This window comes from Quercus robur, chromosome 7 (genome assembly GCF_932294415.1).
Source record: "Quercus robur chromosome 7, dhQueRobu3.1, whole genome shotgun sequence".
In the NCBI taxonomy this organism is placed as follows: domain Eukaryota; kingdom Viridiplantae; phylum Streptophyta; class Magnoliopsida; order Fagales; family Fagaceae; genus Quercus; species Quercus robur.
The window spans coordinates 17,171,921-17,195,101 of record NC_065540.1 but is presented as its reverse complement, the minus strand read 5'-3'; the positions used below and the strand labels follow the sequence as shown (position 1 = coordinate 17,195,101).

The 23,181-nt window shown below is 38.4% G+C and overlaps 2 protein-coding genes across 2 annotated transcripts in view; one reads left to right on the top strand and one right to left on the bottom strand.

Annotated features, from left to right (window-relative positions):
- LOC126692543 (protein argonaute 2-like) overlaps window positions 1-23,181 on the top strand; it is a 72,844-nt gene that overhangs the window by 25,778 nt on the left and 23,885 nt on the right. The window lies entirely within an intron of this gene.
- On the bottom strand, window positions 12,247-13,528 carry LOC126692545 (uncharacterized). The gene is made up of 3 exons (XM_050388173.1): window positions 13,257-13,528; window positions 12,781-12,953; window positions 12,247-12,692 (listed from the first exon to the last, which is right to left on the bottom strand). The coding sequence occupies exons 1-3, from the start codon at window positions 13,365-13,367 to the stop codon at window positions 12,602-12,604; spliced, it is 375 nt and encodes a 124-aa protein (XP_050244130.1). The 5' UTR covers window positions 13,368-13,528; the 3' UTR covers window positions 12,247-12,601.

Sequence of the window (23,181 nt, the reverse complement as noted above, 5' to 3'; positions counted from 1 at the left end):
GACGGCCCTGGATCGTGTACGGGCGAAAGCTAAGCAGACGGAGGACGAGCTTAAACAGTTGCGAAATTGGAAACCCAAGATGGAGAGGAAGCTTGAACTTTCAGAGAAGGCAAGGAAAAATCTTGAACAGGTGACGGAAGAGGCAAAGAAGACTCTTGAGAGCAAGGACAAGGAGATAGAAGAACTGAAAAATGAAGTCCGTCAGGCTAAGGACGTCGCGGTTCGTGAGTACCGTGACTCCGACGCCCTAATTTCTGAACTAGGTGACTCCTTCCTTCAAGGTTTCGAGGATGCCATCCGTCAAGTCAAGCAAGCTTATCCGGATTTGGACGTTTCAAAGTTCAAGGTTGAAGACCCAGCTCAGACATCCGTCATGCCTGTTGCTTCAGAGAATACAGACGACCTCTTTGCTGATGATGATACCCTTGGTGACGGGGAGTTAGCACCAGCAAAAGTTGCACAAGCTCAGCCAGATACGGATATGGTCCCTTAGTCCGTCGTTAATGAGGACCAAGTTTAGTAGCTAGATTTCCCTCTTTTTTTTTTTTTTTTTTTTTTTTTTTTTTTTTTTTTATGTACTTGGGGAACAATTTTCATCCATTGATGATGATATGTAAAAATTGCCTTTTAAGGGCTTATTTTTTGTCGAATGCGTCCGTTTTATATGCTGAATGTTTTAATTTTTTGAACTTTTTTAATTTTGCACTTGAATTATGTTATTGTGGACCTACTTACATCCGTCCACTTATTTGTTACTATTGGGTCCGGCATGTATGGGGATGGTTTCTGTCAGAAGAATTCATTTTTCAGAGACTCATCTACCCTGTGGGATAGTTTCAAGTCCGTTCATTTTGGCCATGAAATTTCCATCCTCTTGAAATGATTCGTTCACCTTTGGGACATGTTCTGCATCCGTCCAAGTTTAACATTAAATTTTAATCCTCTGGGATAATCCGTCTACTTTGTGGACTTGTCTTGTATCCGTCCACATTGGACTTTAAATTTTCATCCGTCCATTTTTGTGACTTGCTTTTATATCCGTCCTCTTTGGACTTAAATTTTTATCCTCTTGGGATGATCTGTCCACTTTGTGGACTTGTTTTGGATCCGTCCATTTTGGACTTCAAATTGTCATCCTCGTAGGATGATCCGTCCACATTGTGGACTTATTTTGTATCCGTCCATTTTGGACTTCAAGTCGTCATCCTCTTAGGATGATCCGTCCACTTTGTGGACTTATTTTGTATCCGTCCTTTTTGGACTTTAAGTCGTCATCCTCTTAGGATGATCCGTCCACTTTGTGGACTTGTTTTGTATACGTCCATTTTGGACTTCAAATCGTCATCCTCGTAGGATGATCCGTCCACTCTGTGGACTTATTTTGTATCCGTCCATTTTGGACTTTAAGTCGTCATCCTCTTAGTATGATCTGTCCACTTTGTGGACACAATAATAATAATAAAAAATCCATATAGAAAATCAAAACTGTATCTGATTATTCTTCTTAAAAGAAATGCGTTAAGGAAAAGTACCTACCCCATTGGGCTTAAAAAGGCACAAAAAGATTGTAGCAAAAATAGTTGAAGAAAAACTAATAATTAAAAAGCTTAAAATAAACTGGTCAATTGGGGGATCGTTGCTGTTCGCCGTGTTACTACTACTGGTAGTACTTTCTCAAGTGCTCAGCATTCCATGGATGTGGCAGCTTCTTTCCATCTATCGTCTCCAGGTGGTAGGTGCCTTTCCTTTGCCATGACGTAACTCGATAAGGTCCTTCCCAATTGGGGCCGAGCTTTCCCTGTGTAGGGTCTCTAGTGGCACCCATGACTTTCCTGAGTACGAGGTCTCCTACTTGGAAGTCTCTGTGTCGGACCCGAGAGTTGTAGTGTCTGGCCATGCGATCCTGGTATCTAGCAAGCCTTTGTTCTGCCGCCGACCTAATCTCGTCTATCAAGTCCAACTGTAGCCGCATTGCTTCGTCATTCCTGCTCTCGTCATGGTTGTAAACCCTGTAACTTGTGAGCCTAACTTCGGTCGAGATGACCGCCTCGCTCCCGTACGTAAGTCGGAATGGTGTCTCTTCTGTTGGGGTCCTCGTCGTTGTCCTGTATGCCCATAGTATGCTCGGCAATTCTTTAGGCCATATGCCCTTTGCCCCCTCGAGCCAAGTCTTGATAATTTTAAGCAAGGATCGGTTCGTGACTTCAACCTGGCCATTAGCCTGAGGATGGGCGGGGGATGAGTAGTGGTTCTTTATCCCTAGCTATGAGCAAAAATCCCGGAAGTAGTCATTGTCGAACTGCCTCTCGTTATCCGAGACAAGGACTCTAGGAATACCAAACCTGCATATGATGCACCTCCAAACAAAACTTCTAATGTTCTTCTCCGTAATGGTAGCCAAAGCTTCCGCTTCTACCCATTTTGTAAAGTAGTCAATACCTACTACCAGGAACTTCAGCTGTTATACCGTTGTTGGGAAATGTCCCATAATGTCTAGTCCCCACTGAGCGAACAACCATGGAGCCGTCATCGGGGTCAGTTCTTCGGTTGGCTGCCTGATTATATTGTTGAATCTTTGGCATTTGTCACAGCTTTTAACATAAGCCTCGACATCCTTCTGCATGGTTGGCCAGTAATACCCAGCTCGTACCAGCTTGTGCACCAACGACCTTGATCCAGAATGGTTCCCGTAGATTCCTTCATGTACCTCCCTCATTACGTAGTCTGCTTCTTCGGTACCCAGGCATCTTAGATATGGACGAGAGAAACTTCTTTTGTACAGGATGTCTTTTATCAAGACGAACCTTGCCGCCTGGACCTTCAGTTTTCTTGCTACCTCCTTTTCGTCTGGCAATACCCCGTTCTTCAAGTATGAAACTATCGGTGTGGTCCAGGTGCTTTCGGAGCTTATCTCCTGCGTGTTGCCGGGATCTATTAGTGGAGAAAGTTGGACAAAAGAAAGTACATTACCCGGGCTTATCATATGCTCTGCTAAAGCGGTTTTGGCTAGGCGGTCGACGAGCTCATTTTCTCCCCTGGGGATTTAGATGATCTTGGCTTCTAGGTCGTCGATTCTTGCCCTTACTTGTTCAAGGTATCTCTTCATCCTTTCACCCTTGCATTCATAATCTCCGTTCACTTAATTGGTCAAAACCTGAGAGTCGCAGTAAACGACTACGCTCGCGGCTCCTGTGGCTTTAGCTAGGTCGAGGCCTGCTACTACTACTTCGTATTCCGCTTCATTGTTGGTGGTGGGGAAGTCAAGACGGACCATACATTCAATCCTGTCTCCTTTAGGTGATAGCAGTACGATGCCAACTCCCCCGGCTCGTCTATTGGATGATCCGTCGGTATATATGCTCCACTGAGGGGACTCTTCTACCCCCTTGTCTTCGTCACGAGTAAATTCTGCTATGAAGTCGACTACAATCTGTCCTTTAATGGCTGTACGTGGGCGGTACTTGATATCAAATTCGCTCAACTCTATTGCCCACAACGTCAGTCGACCTGCAGCTTCAGGATTGCTCATCGCCTTTCGCAAGGGCTTGTTGATCATCACGTTCACTGTATAGGCTTGAAAGTAGGGCTTGAGCTTGCGAGCCGCCGTGACTAATGCAAAGGCGAGTTTCTCCATAGGTGGGTACCTTTCTTCGGCACCACGGAGCACCCGGCTGGCGTAGTATACGGCCTTTTGTACCCCGTCCTCTTCTTTGATTAAGGCCGCGCTGACTGCGACAAGGGAGACAGCCAGGTAGAGGAAGAGTTCTTCACCTGGTTGCGAGGGGCTCAGCAGGGGTGGTGAAGATAGATAGGCTTTTAACTCCTCGAATGCTCGCTGACACTCGTCCGTCCACTTGAAAGACTTCTTTAACGTGCGAAAGAAGGGCAAACACTTGTCCGTGGCTCTCAACACGAATCTATTTAATGCCGTTACCTTGCCGTTAAGGCTTTGTACTTCCTTCACATTTCTGGGGGGAGCCATCTCTATTATGGCTCGGATCTTGTCCGGGTTAGCCTCAATCGCCCTTTGAGATACCATGAATCCTAGGAATTTTCCTGTTGTCACGCCGAAGGCGCACTTTCCCGGATTGAGCTTCATGTTATAGGATCGAAGCGTGCCGAATGTTTCTCTAAGATCTTCCAGGTGGTCTTCCTCCTTTCGGGTCTTCACTAGCATGTCATCGACATAGACTTGGACATTTCTCCCGATTTGCTGTGCGAACATCTTGTTCATCAGCCTTTGGTACGTTGCGCCCGCATTTTTTAGGTCGAATGGCATTACTTTGTAGCAGAAGAGGCCTTGACTGGTCACGAACAAAGTCTTCTCCTGATCAGCTTCGTGCATGCGGATCTGGTTATAACCTGAGAAGGCGTCCATGAAGCTTAGTAACTAGTGCTGAGCCGTCGAGTCTACTAGGACGTCGACCCTTGGAAGGGGATAGCTATCTTTGGGACACGTTTTGTTAAGATCGGTGAAGTCCACACACATCCGCCACTTGCCGTTCGCTTTTTTAACCATTACTACGTTCGCCAGCCAATCGAGATAGTAGACTTCCCTAATGAAGCTTGCCTCTTGTAGTTTGCGGACTTCTTCTGCTATCGCTTGGTCTTGTTCCGGGGCGAACACTCTCTTCTTCTGTCGGACGAGTGAAAAGGAAGGCAACACATTCAATTTGTGTACCATGACTGAGGGATCTATTCCTGGCATGTCGTCATGACTTCAAGCGAACACGTCTTGATTGCTCCTCAAGAAAGTTATGAGCTCTTGACGGATTGCGGGGTTAGCGAATGTTCCGATCTTGGTTGTTCGATCCAGATTGGAGCTGTCAAGAGTTATCTCCTCTAGCTTCTCTATTGGTTCCGTCACCGTTCTGCGCTCTTCTATGTTCAAGGCCTGGATTTGGTCTTCCATCTCCATCATGGCCACATAGCATTCCCGTGCGGCCATTTGACTTCCGCGCAGCTCTCCTACTCCATAATCCGTAGGAAATTTGATCATCAGGTGATAAGTTGAGGTTACCGCCTTCCACGAGTTGAGCGTGGGTCGTCCGAGGATAGCATTGTAAGCAGACGAGCAATCGACCACCAGGAATGTTACGTCCCTGGTGATTTGCTAGGGGTAATCACCTAACGTCACTGATAATGTGACCGCGTCCAAAAGGAATACCCGGCTTCCTCCGAAACCAACAAGCGGGGCGTTCGTCGGCATTAATCGCTCCTTGTCAATCCTCATTTGCTGGAACGCCGAATAATACAAGATATCGGCTGAGCTGTCGTTGTCGACCAACACCCGGTGCATGTTGTAGTCTCCGACCCGCATGCTGACGACAAGAGCATCGTCATGTGGATGATGCAGGCGTCGTGCATCTTCTTCTGAGAACCCGATAATGGGGCCTTCTCTTCTTGCTATCTTCGGTACGGTGCCCGTCAGCTGAACGCTCTGTACCATCCAGAGGTATGTTTTGCGAGCCTTTTTTGAAGACCTGGCTGCAGCTGTTCCTTCGACTATCATCCTTATGTCCCCTATGTGGGGTCTTGGTCGCTCGTTCTCTCGCTGGGGGTGCTGTTCTTGTGGGGGTGGATCTGTTCTCTCCTTGCTGACGAACTTTTACAGCTTTCCTTGTCGGATAAGGGCTTTAATCTGCTGCTTCAAGTCGTAGCAATCGTCTATGTCGTGACCATGGTCATGGTGGAAGCGGCAATATTTGTCCCTAGATCGTTTGTTGGGATCACTCTTCAGCTTTCCAGGGAATGTCAGGGCCCCTTCGTCCTTAATTTGCATTAGGACTTGGTCTATCAGAGCGGTTAATGGGGTGAAACTTGTGAATCTTCCCCCCATGGGTTTAGGGCGTCTCTCCTCTCTTCGGTCTCTTACCCTTCCTTTCTTCCGCCCCAGTTCCTGTCGGGTGTCTTCTTGCCTTTCTCTTTTCTTGGGCCTCTCTTCTCGGGCCAACAACGCGTCTTCAGCGTTCATATATTTGGTGGCCCTGTAAAGCACCTCTGACATGGTCTTTGGGTCGTTTTTGTATAGGGAGAACAAAAACTTACCCCCCTTCAGCCTATTCGTGAATGCCACTACAAGTATCTTGTCGTCGGCTTCGTCGATCGAGAGCGCCTCTTTATTGAAGCGGGATATGTAGGCCCTTAACGTTTCCTCCTCTCGCTGCTTGATGTTCATTAAGCAAGCTGTGGACTTCTTATACCGATGTCCTCCGATGAAGTGCGTAGTAAATTGAGCGCTTAGCTCCTTGAAGGTGCTGATGGAGTTGGGTGCTAGCCGGCTGAACCAAATCCTTGCCGCGCCCTTTAGGGTTGTAGGAAAGGCCCTGCACATAATTGTGTCTGCCACTCCTTGAAGGTGCATCAGGGTCTTGAAGGTCTCTAGGTGATCTAGTGGGTCCTTGACCCCGTCATAACTATCCATATGTGGCATGTGGAACTTACTTGGCAGGGGGAAGGAGTTGACGGTGGTCGTAAATGGTGAGTCAGTCCTGTTGACAAGGTCGTCAAGGTCACTGGACACTCATCCCTTGAGAGCGTTCATCATCACTTCCATCTGTTCCTTTATTGCCTGCATCTCCGCGATGATGGGTGGTGGAGCCGTATCTACAAGAGAGGGAAGGCTAGTGTCTCGTCGCTCTGGTCTGCTTGGGGCGTTGTTAGCCTGTGGTCCTTCTTGATTCCTCCTTTCAGCGCTGGTCCCTTCTTGATCCGCTCCTTGGTTATTAGGTGTCGCATTTTTCTAGTTCAGCTGCTCTTCCAGGTCGTGGTTTTGTTTGGTGAGGCGCTCCACGGCTGTGGCAAGCGTCTTGACCTATCTCTCAAGAGCAGTCGTAGGGGCTTCTTCTTCTTGAACGTCGTTAGTGGTCGCCATTGAGCGAGTGAGTACCATGTAACTCTTTTGTCTAGGAAGCGATAATGTACTATGGTTCCCACAGACGGCGCCAACTGATGATGCCAAAAATATCACCAATAGGTCACACAGCACTCGCGACTCAAAGTGAACCTGCACAACAAAATAACAAAAGACCTTAGAGAGCACCGGTGTGGTGCCGGCCAAATACCCTCCGAAGGTCAAGTTAGAATTATTCTCACAACTCTAGAGTGCTAGAGAGGGTAAATTATGCGTACCTCCTCTTGCGAGGGTATTGGGGATTTTATAGTAGTAGATGATCGGCTATTCCTCCTTGGTGTGGAAGTCTTTTCCTTATAGAACTCTACTTGAATATTTCCGAGTGTGGTGAGCAAGGTTTTTCCTTGTAGAGGAGATATACTTTCAGTGTGCGTATCTTCTAGAATCCCCTTTGTGCTAGGATTTCCATTTTGGGATTCTAGGCGTTTTAGGCAATGAGCGATAGAGACCTTAGATCAAGGGCCCTTACTGTGTCTTTCAGCGATGGGCCTTCAATGAGTGTTGGATCATCTCTATGTCGGCCCAACAATTCCAATCCGTCGGGCCCATTACCACAAGCCCGTCAGGCTTATATTTTATCCTCTTCAAAATGCATATATATATATATATATATATATATAAGCCAATGTTACTATATTTACAATCTGCAATATTTTACCACTCAAAAATTACCACAATTTATATACCAAGTTCTCGTCACTTTGTGTGTTATGACTAAAGTCTTGTATACCTATTGAATATCGAAAAAAAAAAAAAAAAAAATTGTATACCTATTCTTTTGTAATACTCGTTACTTTCTTAGGTTGGTTCAAATTCAATATTCGGGTAATACACGCATTGGTGGCAATCTTTCATTTTGCTTGCTGCTAGCAAAAAGAAAAAATCTAAATGGACAGTGACTTGCTTCTTTAATTAGTTTGGTTTGTGGTTTATGATATTTACTTGTGTTACATTTATTCTTGTAATTGTGTTTGACTCTTGTAAATATCTGATGTTTTGTCACAGAATTATAAAAGGGGGAGATTAATTATTATGGTTTAGATGTTTGCTAATTCCAGTTGACAAAAATAGTGTTACAGAGGGTTCAAATCTATTGTAATTAGTTTAGGTTGTGTTAACATATGTACAGTGTCAAGATTACAATAGGCAGAAAGTTTACACGACACTTGCTCCACTCTCACTCGAGCAAGATTGTTGAAATCTGAATTTGAATTCTACTAGAAGAGTGATTACTCTAGAGAGAGAGAGAGAGAGAGAGAGAGAGAGTAACCACAAAGTAGATCTAAAAGTTTTTCTCCTTAAGCAAAAATGTATAATCCCTTTTTGTGTATTAGTCCTAAACAAAAACTAATTGTGTAATTACTATATGATATCTGATCAAGACTATATTTTCTTTTTTAAGTGGTAGTGAAAACTGCAGACTAATTGGTTAGACAGCATGCCTCCTCCCTCCATGAAAATATGATATATTTTGAAATTCTTTTAGCCCTCTGTTATAGTTCCAAGCATAAATGTTACGATGTGTTTATATGATCTCACACTAGCACTCTTTGCAGTATGGATCCTCGGATCAGCGAGGAACTAGAGATCGTGAGCCCTGGTCTCATTGATGCCTCAGTGTTGACACAACAACCAGATCATCGATCAACTGAAATTTAGAATGACGAGGTGAAATATCTAGTTCTAACAACTGCTTTAATTTTTTTTTTTTTTTTTTTTTTTTTTTTGTTCTCTTTGACTTTTAGCAAGTTCTTTCAAAATTGTATATCTAGTTCTAATAACCACTTTAATTTTTATCGATTTTGCAGGACCTGGGGCCACTTGATTGTCATGGCACTTTAAGGAGATGGCAAAAATATCGATGCTTGACAATCGACTGATTGATATTATCAAGTTGGTGGGTTTAGAAGGATTGTATAGGGTCCCGTCCAGAGAGATAGATTATGGCCTAATATCGGCCTTAGTTGAGTGATGGCGGCTGGAGACCCATACATTCCATCTTCCACATGGTGAGATGTCAATCACCTTACAAGATGTGGAGGTTATTTTGGGACTTCCTATAGATGGTGAGATCTTGGTTAGGTCGACTGGTGGGGGGGGGGGGGGGGGTGGTGTGGAGCACTATGTGTGAGGAGTTGCTTGGTTTTCAAGTTTCGACGAATGACAAAATTTTGGTGGGGCAAAGAATTCTCATCAGTCGACTTCTTTAGCACATTGCAAACCCACTGTTTGATGATGCAACTGAAATTTAGATACATCAGTATACCCGGTGATATATTTTAGAGCTACTAGGGGATACGATTTTCAAGGACAAGTCAGGAGATAGGGTGCATTTGATGTTCTTGGTGGGGCGATGCAATTGGTCCAGTATTGGGCATGGGCGAGGTTCCCATTCTTGTGCCCAAAGATAGAGCCCCCACCTGGATTTGATTATGGCCCAACTCCAAAAGTTCCACTTGCATTTAAGTAAGTATTTTCATGATATTTATTGTGTTTTACAACATACTATTCTTAGTAACTAAGTGGTATTATCTTATCTTATTCCCTCGTAACTGTAGGTGGGTGTGGGTGCCAAGCCCAAAGAGTAAGCCATTTGGCATGGCGTTGGTCTGCTATCGCGAGCAATTAGTTAGAATGCAGCCAGACCAGATAATAATATACAAAAAAAAATTATTATAGACTAATAATATTTTTTTTTAATATCAATAAATCATGTAATATGTATCCCACTTCTGTACTCTTGAATTTTTTTAATATCAAAAAATTTCTAGTTGGAAATCTGATTTTTCTTTGTTGATTTTTTTTTTTTTTTTGATAAATAATTTTGCTTCATTGAAATTGAAGTGTGCCTTATTATTTTTAGGTTTTTTTTTCCCCCCGAGAAAATAGAAAGGTTATTTTTTAGAAATTTGAAACTACTCCATTGTTGCCTCTTCTTAATATTTTGCAATATATATATATATATATATATATTTTAAAAGGAATTCTCAATACCATGGCTTAGCTATTTCTTTCATATTCCTTATGATGGTTATATTATTCTAGAGAACTTTCTATTGGTGTCCCCAAGATTAGTCCATTAAGTTGTATCATTACATTTCTGTGTATCAACTTGGATTTAAATTTTTTTTTTTTTTTTTAAGGCAAATTCCTTTGATTCACTCTTGGAGAGTAAACCCTAAAAACTTTCATTTTCCCAAAAGCAACATGTTTCGGATAAGTAATGATGCTTTTGTGGATGGTTGAACCAAGGCATCCTAGCTGGGATGTTGGTCCCTTGACTAACACTCCACACCCTCTTGGGAAAAATTTATGAAATGTTTCCTTGCCTGCTATTTGTTCTTACTAGTACTTAGGGATTATTATTGGAATGGAAAATTAGAAAACAAAGAAGGAACCGTGGAAGCAAATTTATATATACACTCCAGCTCTTTATAAGAGCCAAATAGACCAGTCAACTTAGAACTAGTTAAGAAGGCATAGAGGAGTAGTGAACATCACATCAATATGGTCAACCATTTGTGAAAAACCATGTTTCTTGTGGAGAACATATTAGAAACATCTTAAAGATATGGCTGAAATTGCTCATTTACTAGTGCCCATACATGAACTTAACCAACTTCATTTAAGACTAAAAATTTGTCAGTGAGTTTTTAATATCCAATTACCTTGATATTATCAATAAATCATGTAATATGCATCCCTCTTCCGTACTCTTGAATTCTTTGTGAACTTTGAAACCATTTCCCACTTACTTTGTGGCATATAGATTTCAAATCTCCTCTGTTTATAAATTTCACTCTACCATTCCATTATTATCATCCCTATACATTGGTCATTGGGTTATATTGAATTTATGTCTGTGCTACCTTGTTAATGATAATTTTACCAGTAAATGAAGTTGTCGCCTGGCTGTGGTGTCCGCATATGTGTGGCGCTTGAACATTTGAAGACCATCTACATGCTAATATACTAAAATCTGTGACAATCTTTTCATTTTACTATTTATGTAATTAACTTGTTTATAGTTTTATTTCAAATTAAAAAGAAATGCCATATCATTCTTTCATAGCTAAAAGGTTATTCCTATCTATTCAATTATTGGAGCATCTATAACCAAAATGACTTTCCTAATCAAGAGACCATGCAAAGATTGTGAGAGAGTGGATGAGAGACGGAAAACAGTAAAAGATACCAAAGATACTATACATGACAGGATAGGTAACAGCAACATACATACCTTTTTCTCCAATGAACTAGAGTTGCAATTAGGGGTGTACACAGTTCGGTTCGGTCGGTTTTGGAGAGGTTATCTACACCACACCTATTGGGTGCAGTTTCACCCTATGCTTGACCGCACCTCACTTTTGGAAGGTAAGAACTAGTCTACACAAGGTGCGGTTAAGTTTAGCGGTTTGACACAATTCGTTCAATTATATGGGTTGGACTTATAAAAATTACTATTCTAAGTTTTGGTGAGAGAGTGAGATTGAGAATCAGAGATGAGTCTTGAGAGTGAGACTAAGAGCTTGTGTTCTTAAATAGTGGAAGGTTAGGTGGGAGTTTAAGATTGAGAATTCGAGAGAGAAAAACTATTGTTTATTTAGCAGGATTAGGGTATGGAAAAAAACTATGTGGCTGAGTGCAAAAGAGAAGAGAAAAATGGTTGGTGGGAGCCTGAAAATCTGAGATTGATAGGGAAACACTACTAATTGCTCAGCGAGATTAGGGTTTGGAAGAAACATTATGTGGCTGAGAGCAAAAAAGAAGAGAAAAATGGTTAGGTGAGAGCCTGAGATTCTGAGATTGAGAGGGAAGAAAAATGAAGGGTGTGGGGTATCCTTTTCAATAATTGATTACTTACAAAACATATAGTGAGCTTCCAAACATTCATCTCTAGGTAGAGCTTCTTTGTGGTTCTCACCAATTCTAATTTACACCTTATGAATATTGCTTCCCTTTCTTTAGGGATTTGATGAATATTACTTTAGAATTCATTCAAAAATACCAATCTAAGAGGCATTTTATCTTCTAAAAAACAATAGTAAAACAATTTGGAGGAGGTGTATAATTCTCCTCACTTTCAATCGGTTGTTCCTGGGTAGAGAAGCAAATGAAAAGCATACAGAAAAACCAAAAGAGAAATTAATAGTCCAATTTAACTGAAGAAAAAAAAAAAACCACTTCAATGAGCTACAAATAAGAGAATCAACTTCATAATTGGATAATTTTTTTATGTGGGCACAGAATCTCTCAAAAACACAGGGGGTTAAGCCTTGTTGATCATTGGATAAGTTTTTTCTGTAATAACTACTAAGGCATTGGCTGGACCCTTGGTATAAATGTATAAGTCTTTCTACTTCTTGTCAAACAAAATAAAGATATAGAGAAAACATTAATAGCACCATTATACATAATACAAAATCAGAAAAGAAACAAAAGCAATCTAAAAGATAGTTTTACATATGCACTCAGGTTGCGTTCCTTATACACAAACAATATGTGGTCATCCATCTTTGTACACTCAGTTTGAGTTACTTAAGGTTCTACCCTTAAGACAAACACTTCATACTAAAAATGACATCATGTTTTATGGCCACATCTTTCATCCAACTTATACCATTAATTAAGCTAACAAACAAATAACAAAAACACACCCAAAAGTCCATGAGGAAATTTCCAAACACTTCAAATGCATCCATTAAAGTACCTAAAATTCAATTCATTGTCACTTGCAACCTTCCTTTCCCCTTCTCCCTCCTCTCTTTCCTCCAAGTTCCTAAGCATGGAGGCATATTGTAATCCATCAATCAACAAATCATTTTGTGATTAATTGAAAAACATGAAAGATCTAATGCCCCACTTACAACATAAAATCCTGAGTTTCTGCGATTTGTGAGAAGGATCCCTCCCATGCCCCTTTCTCTGCAATTTGTGATGGAGCAAATAACAATCCCTGAAATTTCTGCTGCCAGTATCCCTCTTTTCTTCTTCTTCTCCTCTCTTTTTCCTCTCTGTTTCTTCTTCCATGCGTGTTTCTCTATCAGTACTCACAACTCGATGTCAATGGGAGAAAAACTGGAGGAAAATCTGGCAAATAGATAGTGATAGGAAAAAAATGAAAAAGACAAAAAAAAAAAAAAAGTCCCTTGTAACTCTCTCTCCATCCCAACACAATTGATTTCAACCTATCGTTTTGCCCTTATACTGCCGTTCTATTACAATACAGACAAAGGCAATGACTATTGAGATAGTAAATTCAACGTCAAACCACCAGCAATATTGTGTCAGCGAAATTTGAAGAAAGTCTTTATGCATATTTACAGATTAATAGTAAACTCACCTGACTTTCAAAATTACGCGTAGAATACCGCAATGTCATGTTTGACAGGTAAAAGTCGTTCCTGGCCCTTAGAGTTAGGATGGGTTGAATCTGAGAGGGTTTAGTTTGCATATTGTAGTGAGAATCTGATCAGGATGATTTCAAATTAGTCAAAGGCTAGGATCTCTGCGACTCAATCGAGGAGAGAGGTTGCCGTTTTGTGATAAAAATTTCTCAAGAAGACTTGGTTGTTGAAGAGGCTGCGTCTGAAGTTGGTGTGTAGGGTTTTAAACTAAAACACCATTAGAGTTTGAAATAGGAAAAGAGTCCTAAACGTATCTCTTAAGCTCGGTTTTTTTTTTTTTTTTTTTTTTTTAAAGATAAGTATTTGGTTTTGTTTTTGAAAATAGAGTTTTTAATTTTATTTTTTATTGTGCTGACGTGGAAAATTGTAGGAGCTTCAGAGGATTCGGTTTTATATATATATAGATTAGTATAATTTACCATTATAAGAGCATTAGCATCTTCTGATGCTAATGCCATATCTAAGAGCATTTTAGCATAAATGCACCAAATAACCACTGCATCAGAGAATGCCATAAGGAAGTATTGCAAAAATATTTAGAATTGTGCTACAGTACAATTCTAAAGGTAAAATAGTAATGTAGCACAATTCTAAAAGTTATAATATTTTTATATTCCCCATTTTCTGACTCTCTCTCTCCCTTTGTTTCTCTTTTCATTCCTCTCTCCCCAAAGGCTCTCTCACCACAACGGCTTCTCTCTCTCATCATGTCTCTCTCTCACCACAACGGCTTCTCTCTCTCATCACGTCTCTCTCTCACGGTGGGCTTTTCTGGCATGGGTCGTGGGTCTGACGTGGAGGTGAGACTGGGAAGTCAGATCGACGTGGTATGGTGGCGATTTCTGGGTATTTTTGGTTTGTAGCGGCGATTTCTAGGTATTTCCGGTGTGGTTTGTCAGCGGCGATTTCTGGGTATTTTCGGTGTGGTTTGCAACGGCGAGATTGGTTTGTAGCTGGGTTTGTGTAAATTTTGACTTAATTTTTTTTTGTGGGTCATCTTGTGGATTTGGAATTTGCTATTGGTTTGATTTGATTTTGGGATGGATTTTTTTTTTTGAGTTCATGGTGGTGGAGTTGGGGGTTGCTGTGGTGGTGGTGGTGGTGGAAGGGGGTGGGGTTTTTATTATGGGTCATGTGGGTTCATGGTGGTGAAGGTGGGAGGTTGTCGTGGTGATGGTGGTGGCCATGGGTTTCGGGGCTGAGATTTCTGGGGTTGCCGTGGGGTGGTGGAAGGGTGTGGGGTTTTTATTATGGGTCATGTGGGTTCATGGTGGTGAAGGTGGGGGGTTGCTATGGTGATGGTGGTGGCCATAGGTTTCGGGGCTGAGGTTTCTGGGTTCCTGTGAGGTTTCTGGGGTTTATCTGGAAGAGAGATGAAAATGAAAGAGAGCTGAAAATGAGAGAGAGGAGAGAGATGAGAGAGAAAAGATATAATTTTGATATATATTATTTTATTTTGTAAATATATTATTTTAATGAGTAAAAGAGGAAAATAGAAGTGAATTTTTAAAATTGTAAAATAGGATAGTATAATGATAAAGTGAATTTTTAGAATTGTAAGATAGAGTAGCATTAGCATTTTCCATTGCTAATGCTCTAAGAGCATTAACATTATCTGGTACAAAAAATTCTGCCTATTTTAATATAAAAACTTACTTTTTTAATTTTATATATTTACTTTTTAAAACACTATGTATTAGATTATTTATTTTATGCTATATTATATTAAAATATTAATTTTTCTTGATTCTTTTAATTGTTTTTTTTTTCTTCACACAACTATCAACCATTCTCTTTTTTTAACCTCCAAATATGTAAAGAAAAAATTATATGCAAAGTGAGTAATTCTACGGTACCCCCTAAAAAAAGGGGGGGTTACGGTACCTACTAATAGGTAACCTGCTACATCAAGTTACTTTTTTCTCACATTTGACGGTTCCATCCTCATATTGTGCAGTTCCAATATCACATGTGACAGTTTTTTTCTCACATTCGGTGGTTCCCTTACTTTTTTCTCACATTTGATAGTTCCATCCTCATATTGTGCAGTTCCAAAATCACATGTGATAGTTCTTTTCTCACATTTGGTGGTTCCTTTACCTTTTTTTTCTCACATTTAACTATTCCATCCTCACGTTGTGTGGTTCCAACATCACATATGACAATTTTTTTGTCACATTGGGTGGTTCCTTTACTTTTTTCTTACACTTGACGGTTTCATCCTCACATTATGCAGTTCCAACATCACATATGACAGTTCTTTTCTCACATTTGGTGGTTCCCTTACTTTTTTCTTACATTTGACGGTTCCATCCTCACATTGTGTAGTTTCAACATCACATGTGACATTTTTTTCTCACATTTGGTGGTTCCCTTACTTTTATTTCTCACATTTGATGGTTCCATCCTCACATTGTGCGGTTCTAACATCACATATGATAATTCTTTTATCACATTGGGTGGTTCCCGTACTTTTTTCTCACACTTAATGGTTCTATCTTTACATTGTGTAGTTCCAATATCACATGTGACAATTCTTTTCTCACATTTAGTGGTTCCTTTACTTTTTTCTCACATTTGGTGGTTCCTTTATTTCTCATATTTGACGGTTTCATCCTCATATTGTGCAATTCTAACATCACATGTGACAGTGTTTTTCTTATATTTGGTGGTTCCCTTACTTTTTTTTTCCCTCACATTTGATGGTTTCATTCTTACATTGTGCGGTTCCAACATCACATGTGTCAGTTCTTTTGTCAAATTGGGTGGTTCTCTTACTTTTTTCTCATACTTGACGGTTTCATCCTCACATTGTGTAGTTCCGATATCACATGTGACAGTTCTTTTCTCATATTTGGTAGTCCCCTTACTTTTTTCTCACATTTGACGGTTCTATCTTCACATTGTGTAGTTCCAACATCATATGTGACAGTTTTTTTCTCACATTTCGTGGTTCCCTTACTTTTTTTCTCACATTTGACGGTTTCATTCTCATATTGTGCAATTCCAACATCACATATGTTAGTTTTTTTGTCACATTTGGTGGTTCTCTTATTTTTTTTCTCACATTTGATGGTTCCATCCTCACATTGTACAATTCCAACATCACATGTGCTAATTCTTTTGTCACATTTGGTGGTTCCCTTTTTTTTTTCTCACATTTGACGGTTCTATTTTCACATTGTGTAGTTTCAACATCACATTTGACAGTTTGTTTCTTACATTTGGTGGTTCCCTTATTTTTTTTTCTTACATTTGATGGTTCTATTATCACATTGTGTAATTCTAATATCACATTTGACAGTTCTTTTGTCACATATAGTGGTTCCTTTAATTTTTTTCTCAAATTTGATGGTTCCATTGTTATATTAAACAGTACCAACATCACATCTAATCTATTTTTGGCACATGTGACAGTTCTTTTGTCACATTTAGTGGTTCCCTTACTTTTTTCTCATATTTGATGGTTTCATCCTCACATTGTGCAGTTCCAATATCATATGTGACAGTTCTTTTCTCATATTTTTTGGTTCTCTTACTTTTTTTCTCACATTTGATGGTTCCATCTGATAGGCCAAAAACAAATTGACCTCCTTGTAAGTAATTAATTGATTAATTAGCTAAGTTTATTAATTAATTAAATTAACATGCAAAGCGCGTGGTAGCACAAACAAATCACCAAACAACTAAATATGCAGCGGAAAATAAATGACACGGTGATTTGTTTAGAATAGGGAAAACCTACACGGCAAAAACCCCACTGGGTGATTTTTAGGTCATCACTCTCGAAACTCCACTATTATCACAACAAGTGGTTACAAGTAAAGGAATCCCAAGTACCTTACCAACTTACAGTTGAACCCTTACCCCAATACCTAATTGGACTTGTTATGTAATGACAGTTCCCCTTTCGATGAAGATCAAGAAGATACTTGGTCACAAAACCTTACGATGCACATACACAGCAACTTCTTCAAGAGAAAGAGATGAACTAGGGCAAGAACTTCGTCTCCGGTCACAATTTTCTTGAACAGAATTTGCTCAATACTTGTGCAACTTGTGAACTGTTTGACGGCCCTTAAAACAATCCTTTTATATGTCTAGGGTTAGGAGAAAAGAAAGCTCAAATATTCGTCTCCGGTCACAATTTTCTTGAACAGAATTTACTCAATACTTGTGCAACTTGTGAACTGTTTGACGGCCCTTAAAACAATCCTTTTATATGTCTAGGGTTAGGAGAAAAGAAAGCTCAAATACACATTCACGGATTCCAAGAAAATCATATCAAAATTCTGAAATTCTTAAACCTCGACAGATAGGAGGTATCGAGCAGGTGTCGAGCACATGGGCTGAAACAGCTTTCTTAAGCTTGATAGATGCAGCTGTCGAGCCAGCTATCGAGCTTTAATGAATTTGCACTTCTCAGTTTGTTTCTTGAACAGACTTGATGACTTCAACACTTGATCTTGAACCCTTGTTTCTTGAAGTATTAAAAATATCATAAATCTATCCAATTACAAGTAAAATGCGTTTTGTTAAAGGATAAGCCAATTACATAAAATCATGACATATGTTCTTAACATATGGAACACATATGTCCTAACACCATCCTCACATTATGCAGTTCCAATATCACATTTGACAGTTCTTTTCTTACATTTGGTGGCTCCCTTACTTTTTTCTCATATTTGATGGTTCCATTGTCACATTAAGTAGTACCAACATCACATTTGACTCTATTTTTGTCACATTCAATGGTACCCTATTTTTTTATTCTCAAATTGGACCGTTCCATTATTACATTGGGCAGTACTCACATTACTCCTGACCATACTTTTGTCACATTCAGTGGTACCCTATTTTTTTCCTTACAATTGACAGTTTAATCGTCATAATAAGTACTACCAATATCACATCTGACCATAATTTTACATTTAGGCTATCATTGAGGTCACTTTTGTACTCCTACTTTTAACACTTGTGTAGCGCATTGCTACTTATTTTTTAACGTTATATTATTCTCTCTCTTCTCTGTAGCCCTGGTTCTGCTTTTTGCAAATTATATATGACTTTAGCATGCAAGAAAGCTTGATTTCCAAGTGGAGAGTAAACTCTATCAAATGGAAATTAGGCCCCAATGAGCCAATTTTTTATCACTTAATTTATTCTTGTCACTTTAGAAGAAGGGTGACAAATTCTTGATGAGAACCGTATGATGCAAACCATATAATATAACAACTCTACACAGGTTTGCTGGTGCAATTTAAACAATATATACATATATAAATTGCACATTTCACTTGCATATATGGTGAAAACATGTAACTTTTGTCTGTATAGAACCTGCACAATTTCATTCTATCAAGCTGTTGATCATATGGAATAAATGTATCTTCTACAACTATTAGAATTGGAAGTTCCACAATGAAGATGCAATATTCCCTTTTCAAAAGGAATTCAATCATTAGATAAGAACGACCAGATTCTCTTTCTGCAGAAAACAATTATCCGAGGCCTAACTAGTACTCCAGCCAACAGCACTCCATAGTTTATGCTTCTTCAATTTTCTCCTTCTCATAGCTCCACTTGTATTACCAAAAATCAAGCATGTTTGAAAAATGAAAAATAAAAAACTAATAAATAAATAAAAAATTATATAATGAAAATAAATCATTATAAATTTTTAAAAAATTTTGTCATGAAGATAATTTACCTATCTTTACTTATGAATTAAGTGATAATTTACAGATCTTTATTTCAAGATGACTGATAGTTTGAATAGATGCAATTCAATGAAAAGATGTCTTTAAGTTCCAAAAATCAATATTTATCAATCCCATCCCCAAAAAAGAGTTAGATAAGCAGATTATCATAGTTTCTTCTATTCCCACCCTTTATCTCTATCGTAGTAAGTTGCAGAAGAACACTTGCATTAATTAGAGAGAGAGCAGTGATCGGTTGAAATCAAAGATTTCAGTGCTTGCATTAATTAGGGTTTTGTCTTTTTGATCCTTACCTTTTACAAATCTATTTTGATCTAAGAAAAGAGAGAACAAACATTCAAATTCCAATAGGAGATTCGCCTAGGATATTGATTTGAAAGCAAGAGAGCAATTTGAAAGAAAGAACAAAAGAGAAAAAAAAAAATAGTCCCTTTGATTTTTCTATGAACGTAAAACGAGAGAGAGAGAACGCAAGAGAGAAGTCCGCAGGGAGCTGCCATTTTTTTCTTCCACATGTTTTTAATTTTATGCGTTACTTGCTTGACCGGTAACTGGTATTATATTAAGAATGAATAAATGATCAGGATTAAAACAAATAAAATCAACGATCAAGATTTATGGGGGTACGGTACCCACCAAAAAAAACAGTGGGTATCGTAGAATGACCCACAAAGTGAATAGTGTCGATATAAATTTATATAGTTATTATAACAATTTTATAAACTTACACATTTTTAGTTTGACTGATATGGGTGATTTTGAGTGTTGGATACGTAAAATTGATACATTTTTCTATTTTGCAATGATTAATACAAATGCTCTAACATCTAATTCAACTAATCGAGTTCAGTTAAACCTCGTCAAATCTTGGTCAAACCTCAACAACAATTTGGGTATATGACCATACTAGCTAGTGAATTCGTCTCGGGTAATACTAACAGGTTTTTATTTTTTGGGGAAATAAGAACCTTCATTCAATCATAGCAAAAACAACAACAATTAAATTCAAGCTATACATTGGTGACACATTGAGCTAGATTTAAGCCTGTAAAAAGACAGCTTGGTCGATACATTCAATGTGGAAAAAAAGAAGAAGCAAAGTGATAAACAGAGTGGAAAAATAAATAAAAAAATCTTGGAGAGTGGAGAAGGGTGGAAAATTGAAGTTTACCCAACATGGAAAAGAAAAAGTGGAAAACAGATCATTGAACCACATCGTCACAAATCACAATTCCTATTGAACTAGGATATCTTTTTTGCTAATGACATGATTGATTTATAGTCTTTTTCTCAAACTCATGTGGTTTACAACACGGATTCCACAATCTTTCAAACTTATCTTATTAAGAAATTAACTCATGTGGGGATTCAGTCAAAAGAGAAACATTAAGAAATGAATTTATATTCATAACTGGATGGACCGAAGCAATTGAATTTTACTTTTACAGAATTGACAATCTTCATCGTGAAAACTGCCGTTTCTTACGCCAAAATGTTTTATAAATTTTCACTCCAATTTTGTCTTTTGAAACTTGATTTGGAATCGATGGTTTGATTTTTGCACTCAACATATCATTCTATTAACAGTTTACTATAACAATTTCTTAGTAGTAGTTTACTATAACAGATCGGCAATTTTTTTTTATAGATATAAGAGCATCAACAGTGGGCTTCTTAAATGCCAAATTGTAAAATATATTTGGCATTTGGCCCAAATTACTCCAGCAATTGGATAGCTATACCTGGGACCGGCCAAAATTTTTTGGCATATTGCTACAGTGCGATATCACAAATGAGATCGCACTATAGCGCTATGTCATCCAAAATACAATTATTTTAATAGCGCACAGTCCGTTCAACCCTTCTCTCTCTCTCTCTTGCTGGCAGGATGACCATTGGAAATGCAAGCATTTGAAAAAGTTGGGAATAGTTGATTTTGAAAAAAGAAATGACGGTTGGAAAAGTAATAATAAAAAAAGATTAAAAGAACAATATTTTAATAAGATGGTAAAATAATAGAGTTTTGGGATGTTGGATGTATTGTAAAATGGTATGGTATAATTGATAAAGTAACTTTTTGGGATAATAAAATAAGATGAAATATAAGATCCGGATGTGGATGCTCTAACAGTTAGGATGTAGCATGATTTTCATTATTTGAGGTGATAAAATAACATTTTTGGTGATTTAACAACACCAATGAGAATGCTCTAAAAGGTTGAAGATAAACTGACGGGATTAGTAAAGGCTAAGGGTCTGTTTGGAATTCGCTTATTTTTCTGAAACTGAAAATTTTTTACTAAAAGTATTATAAATAAAGGTAAAAGTTAGCTGAAATAGTACAATGAGACCATGAATAATACTAAAAAGTGTAGTGAGACCTATGAATAGTAACAAAAATAAGTTAAATAGTAAAATAAGCTGGCAAAATTAAACCACGCCAAGTGCACACTAAATTAATAATGTTAGTGGCTTGAAAGGTGTTTATACTTTATAGTGTACTACGAAAGGTTTGGTTTTGAGTAATGGGAATGGTTGTGATGCTCGTTTTTGTTTGATTATACTAGATTAATGATGATTTTTTGCTTTGCTTTTGTTTTGATTTTATTGTTGTTTGTTTTTCAAAAAAAAAAAAAAAAATCTTTTTAAAGAAAATGTGAAAGGGTTAGGGGCTATTTGGTTTTTGTGTTTCCATAACCTATAACTCTATTTCCATCACCCATAACTCAAAAATGGTGAGACCCATGGAGAGAAAACTTGTTTGGATGTGTTTTCAAGTTTTGTTTCCATCATTCAATTCTCTAATTTTTTAGTGATGAGTTATGAAAACTGAAAACACATTTTAAGTGTTTTCAAGTTATCAAAACTCAGTTTTCATGGCATTTTCGTAATTAAACACACATGAGTAGGAACCACAGTCAGAGCAAAGTCACACCAACGCGTCTTTTGATGGCTCTCTTCAACGGTTCTTTTCACACTTCACACTACTAGATCACAACTCCATTTTCATACCACCACAAATCTGAATCGGTTCTGTCTAGCATCTGTAGATAATTTGGGACAGTTGACTATATTATTGAATATAATTTTTGAAGTTGGCATACTGAAATTTTTGGGTTTTTATTATAGATTATTTCAGCGCAAATCTATTATTTGCTTCTCACCTAGGCAAATTCTTTGGCAGAAAATTCACGAGCTGAGCAAGGGAGAGATTTGAAGAGTGCCACAGTTTCGGCTAGGCTTCTCGATGTTTAATGGGTTTCGACTGGGCTGGGGTTCTTCGAACAGGACACCTTTTCTTCGGCTGTGAAGAAATGAAACTCCAAACGTACCACTTGAGAGATGATGAGGAAGAGAAAAGGCAAAACAAATGGAGCAAATTTATTTTAGGTTAAGAGAGGTGGATGAGAGGAGTAAAGGAGGTTGTTGGAGTAATGGTTGAGAAGAGAGAAGAAGCACCATTGTGAAGAGTTAGAAAGAAAGAAAGAAAGAAAACAAGAAAGAAAGAAGAAGGGTTTGACTACAGGCTCAGGTATGGGTCCCACCAAATTTTTTTTTTTTTTTTGAGTGATGAGAAGCTGAAAATATGTGCCAAACAGGTGGGGTTTAGGAAATTGGAGTATTTTAAATGATGAGTGATGAAAATTGAATGAGAAGTAATGAGTAATAAAAAAAAAATTAAAAAAAAAACACCAAACAGCCCCTTACTTTGCAGGCTACATGCTATGAAGGGTGAAAAAATGAAAAGAATAGAGAAAATAAAAAGAGTGTGAACTATGGATGGAGATATAATGTCTCAAAAAGTGACATAATGTAAAAAAATTAAAAATTAAAAATTAAAAATTGAAAGCCTTTTATATGTGCGTATTTGGGGTCTGTTTAAGATCTATTTATTTTGCTAAAATTAAAAATTTTTTATTGAAAGTATTGTTAATAAATGTAAAAATTAGCTAAAATAGTACAGTAGGGCCCATAAATAATACTAAAAAATGTAGTGGGGCCCATAAATAGTAGTAAAAATAAAATGAATGGTAAAATAAGATAGAAAATTTCATCCATTCTAAATGCACACTTGGTCTCGTGGGAGGAAAAGAGAAGAAAAAAATAAAGGATATAGGCACGGGTGTGCGTCCCATAA

Coding starts and splice junctions, on each gene's coding strand:
- LOC126692545 (XM_050388173.1), bottom strand. CDS start 13,367: ATGCAAACTAAACCCTCTCAGATTCAACCCATCCTAACTCTAAGGGCC. Junction 12,954..13,256: donor CGCGTAATTTTGAAAGTCAG/GTGAGTTTACTA, acceptor GAGTACTGATAG/AGAAACACGCATGGAAGAAG. Junction 12,693..12,780: donor GAAACTCAGGATTTTATGTT/GTAAGTGGGGCA, acceptor CTCCATGCTTAG/GAACTTGGAGGAAAGAGAGG.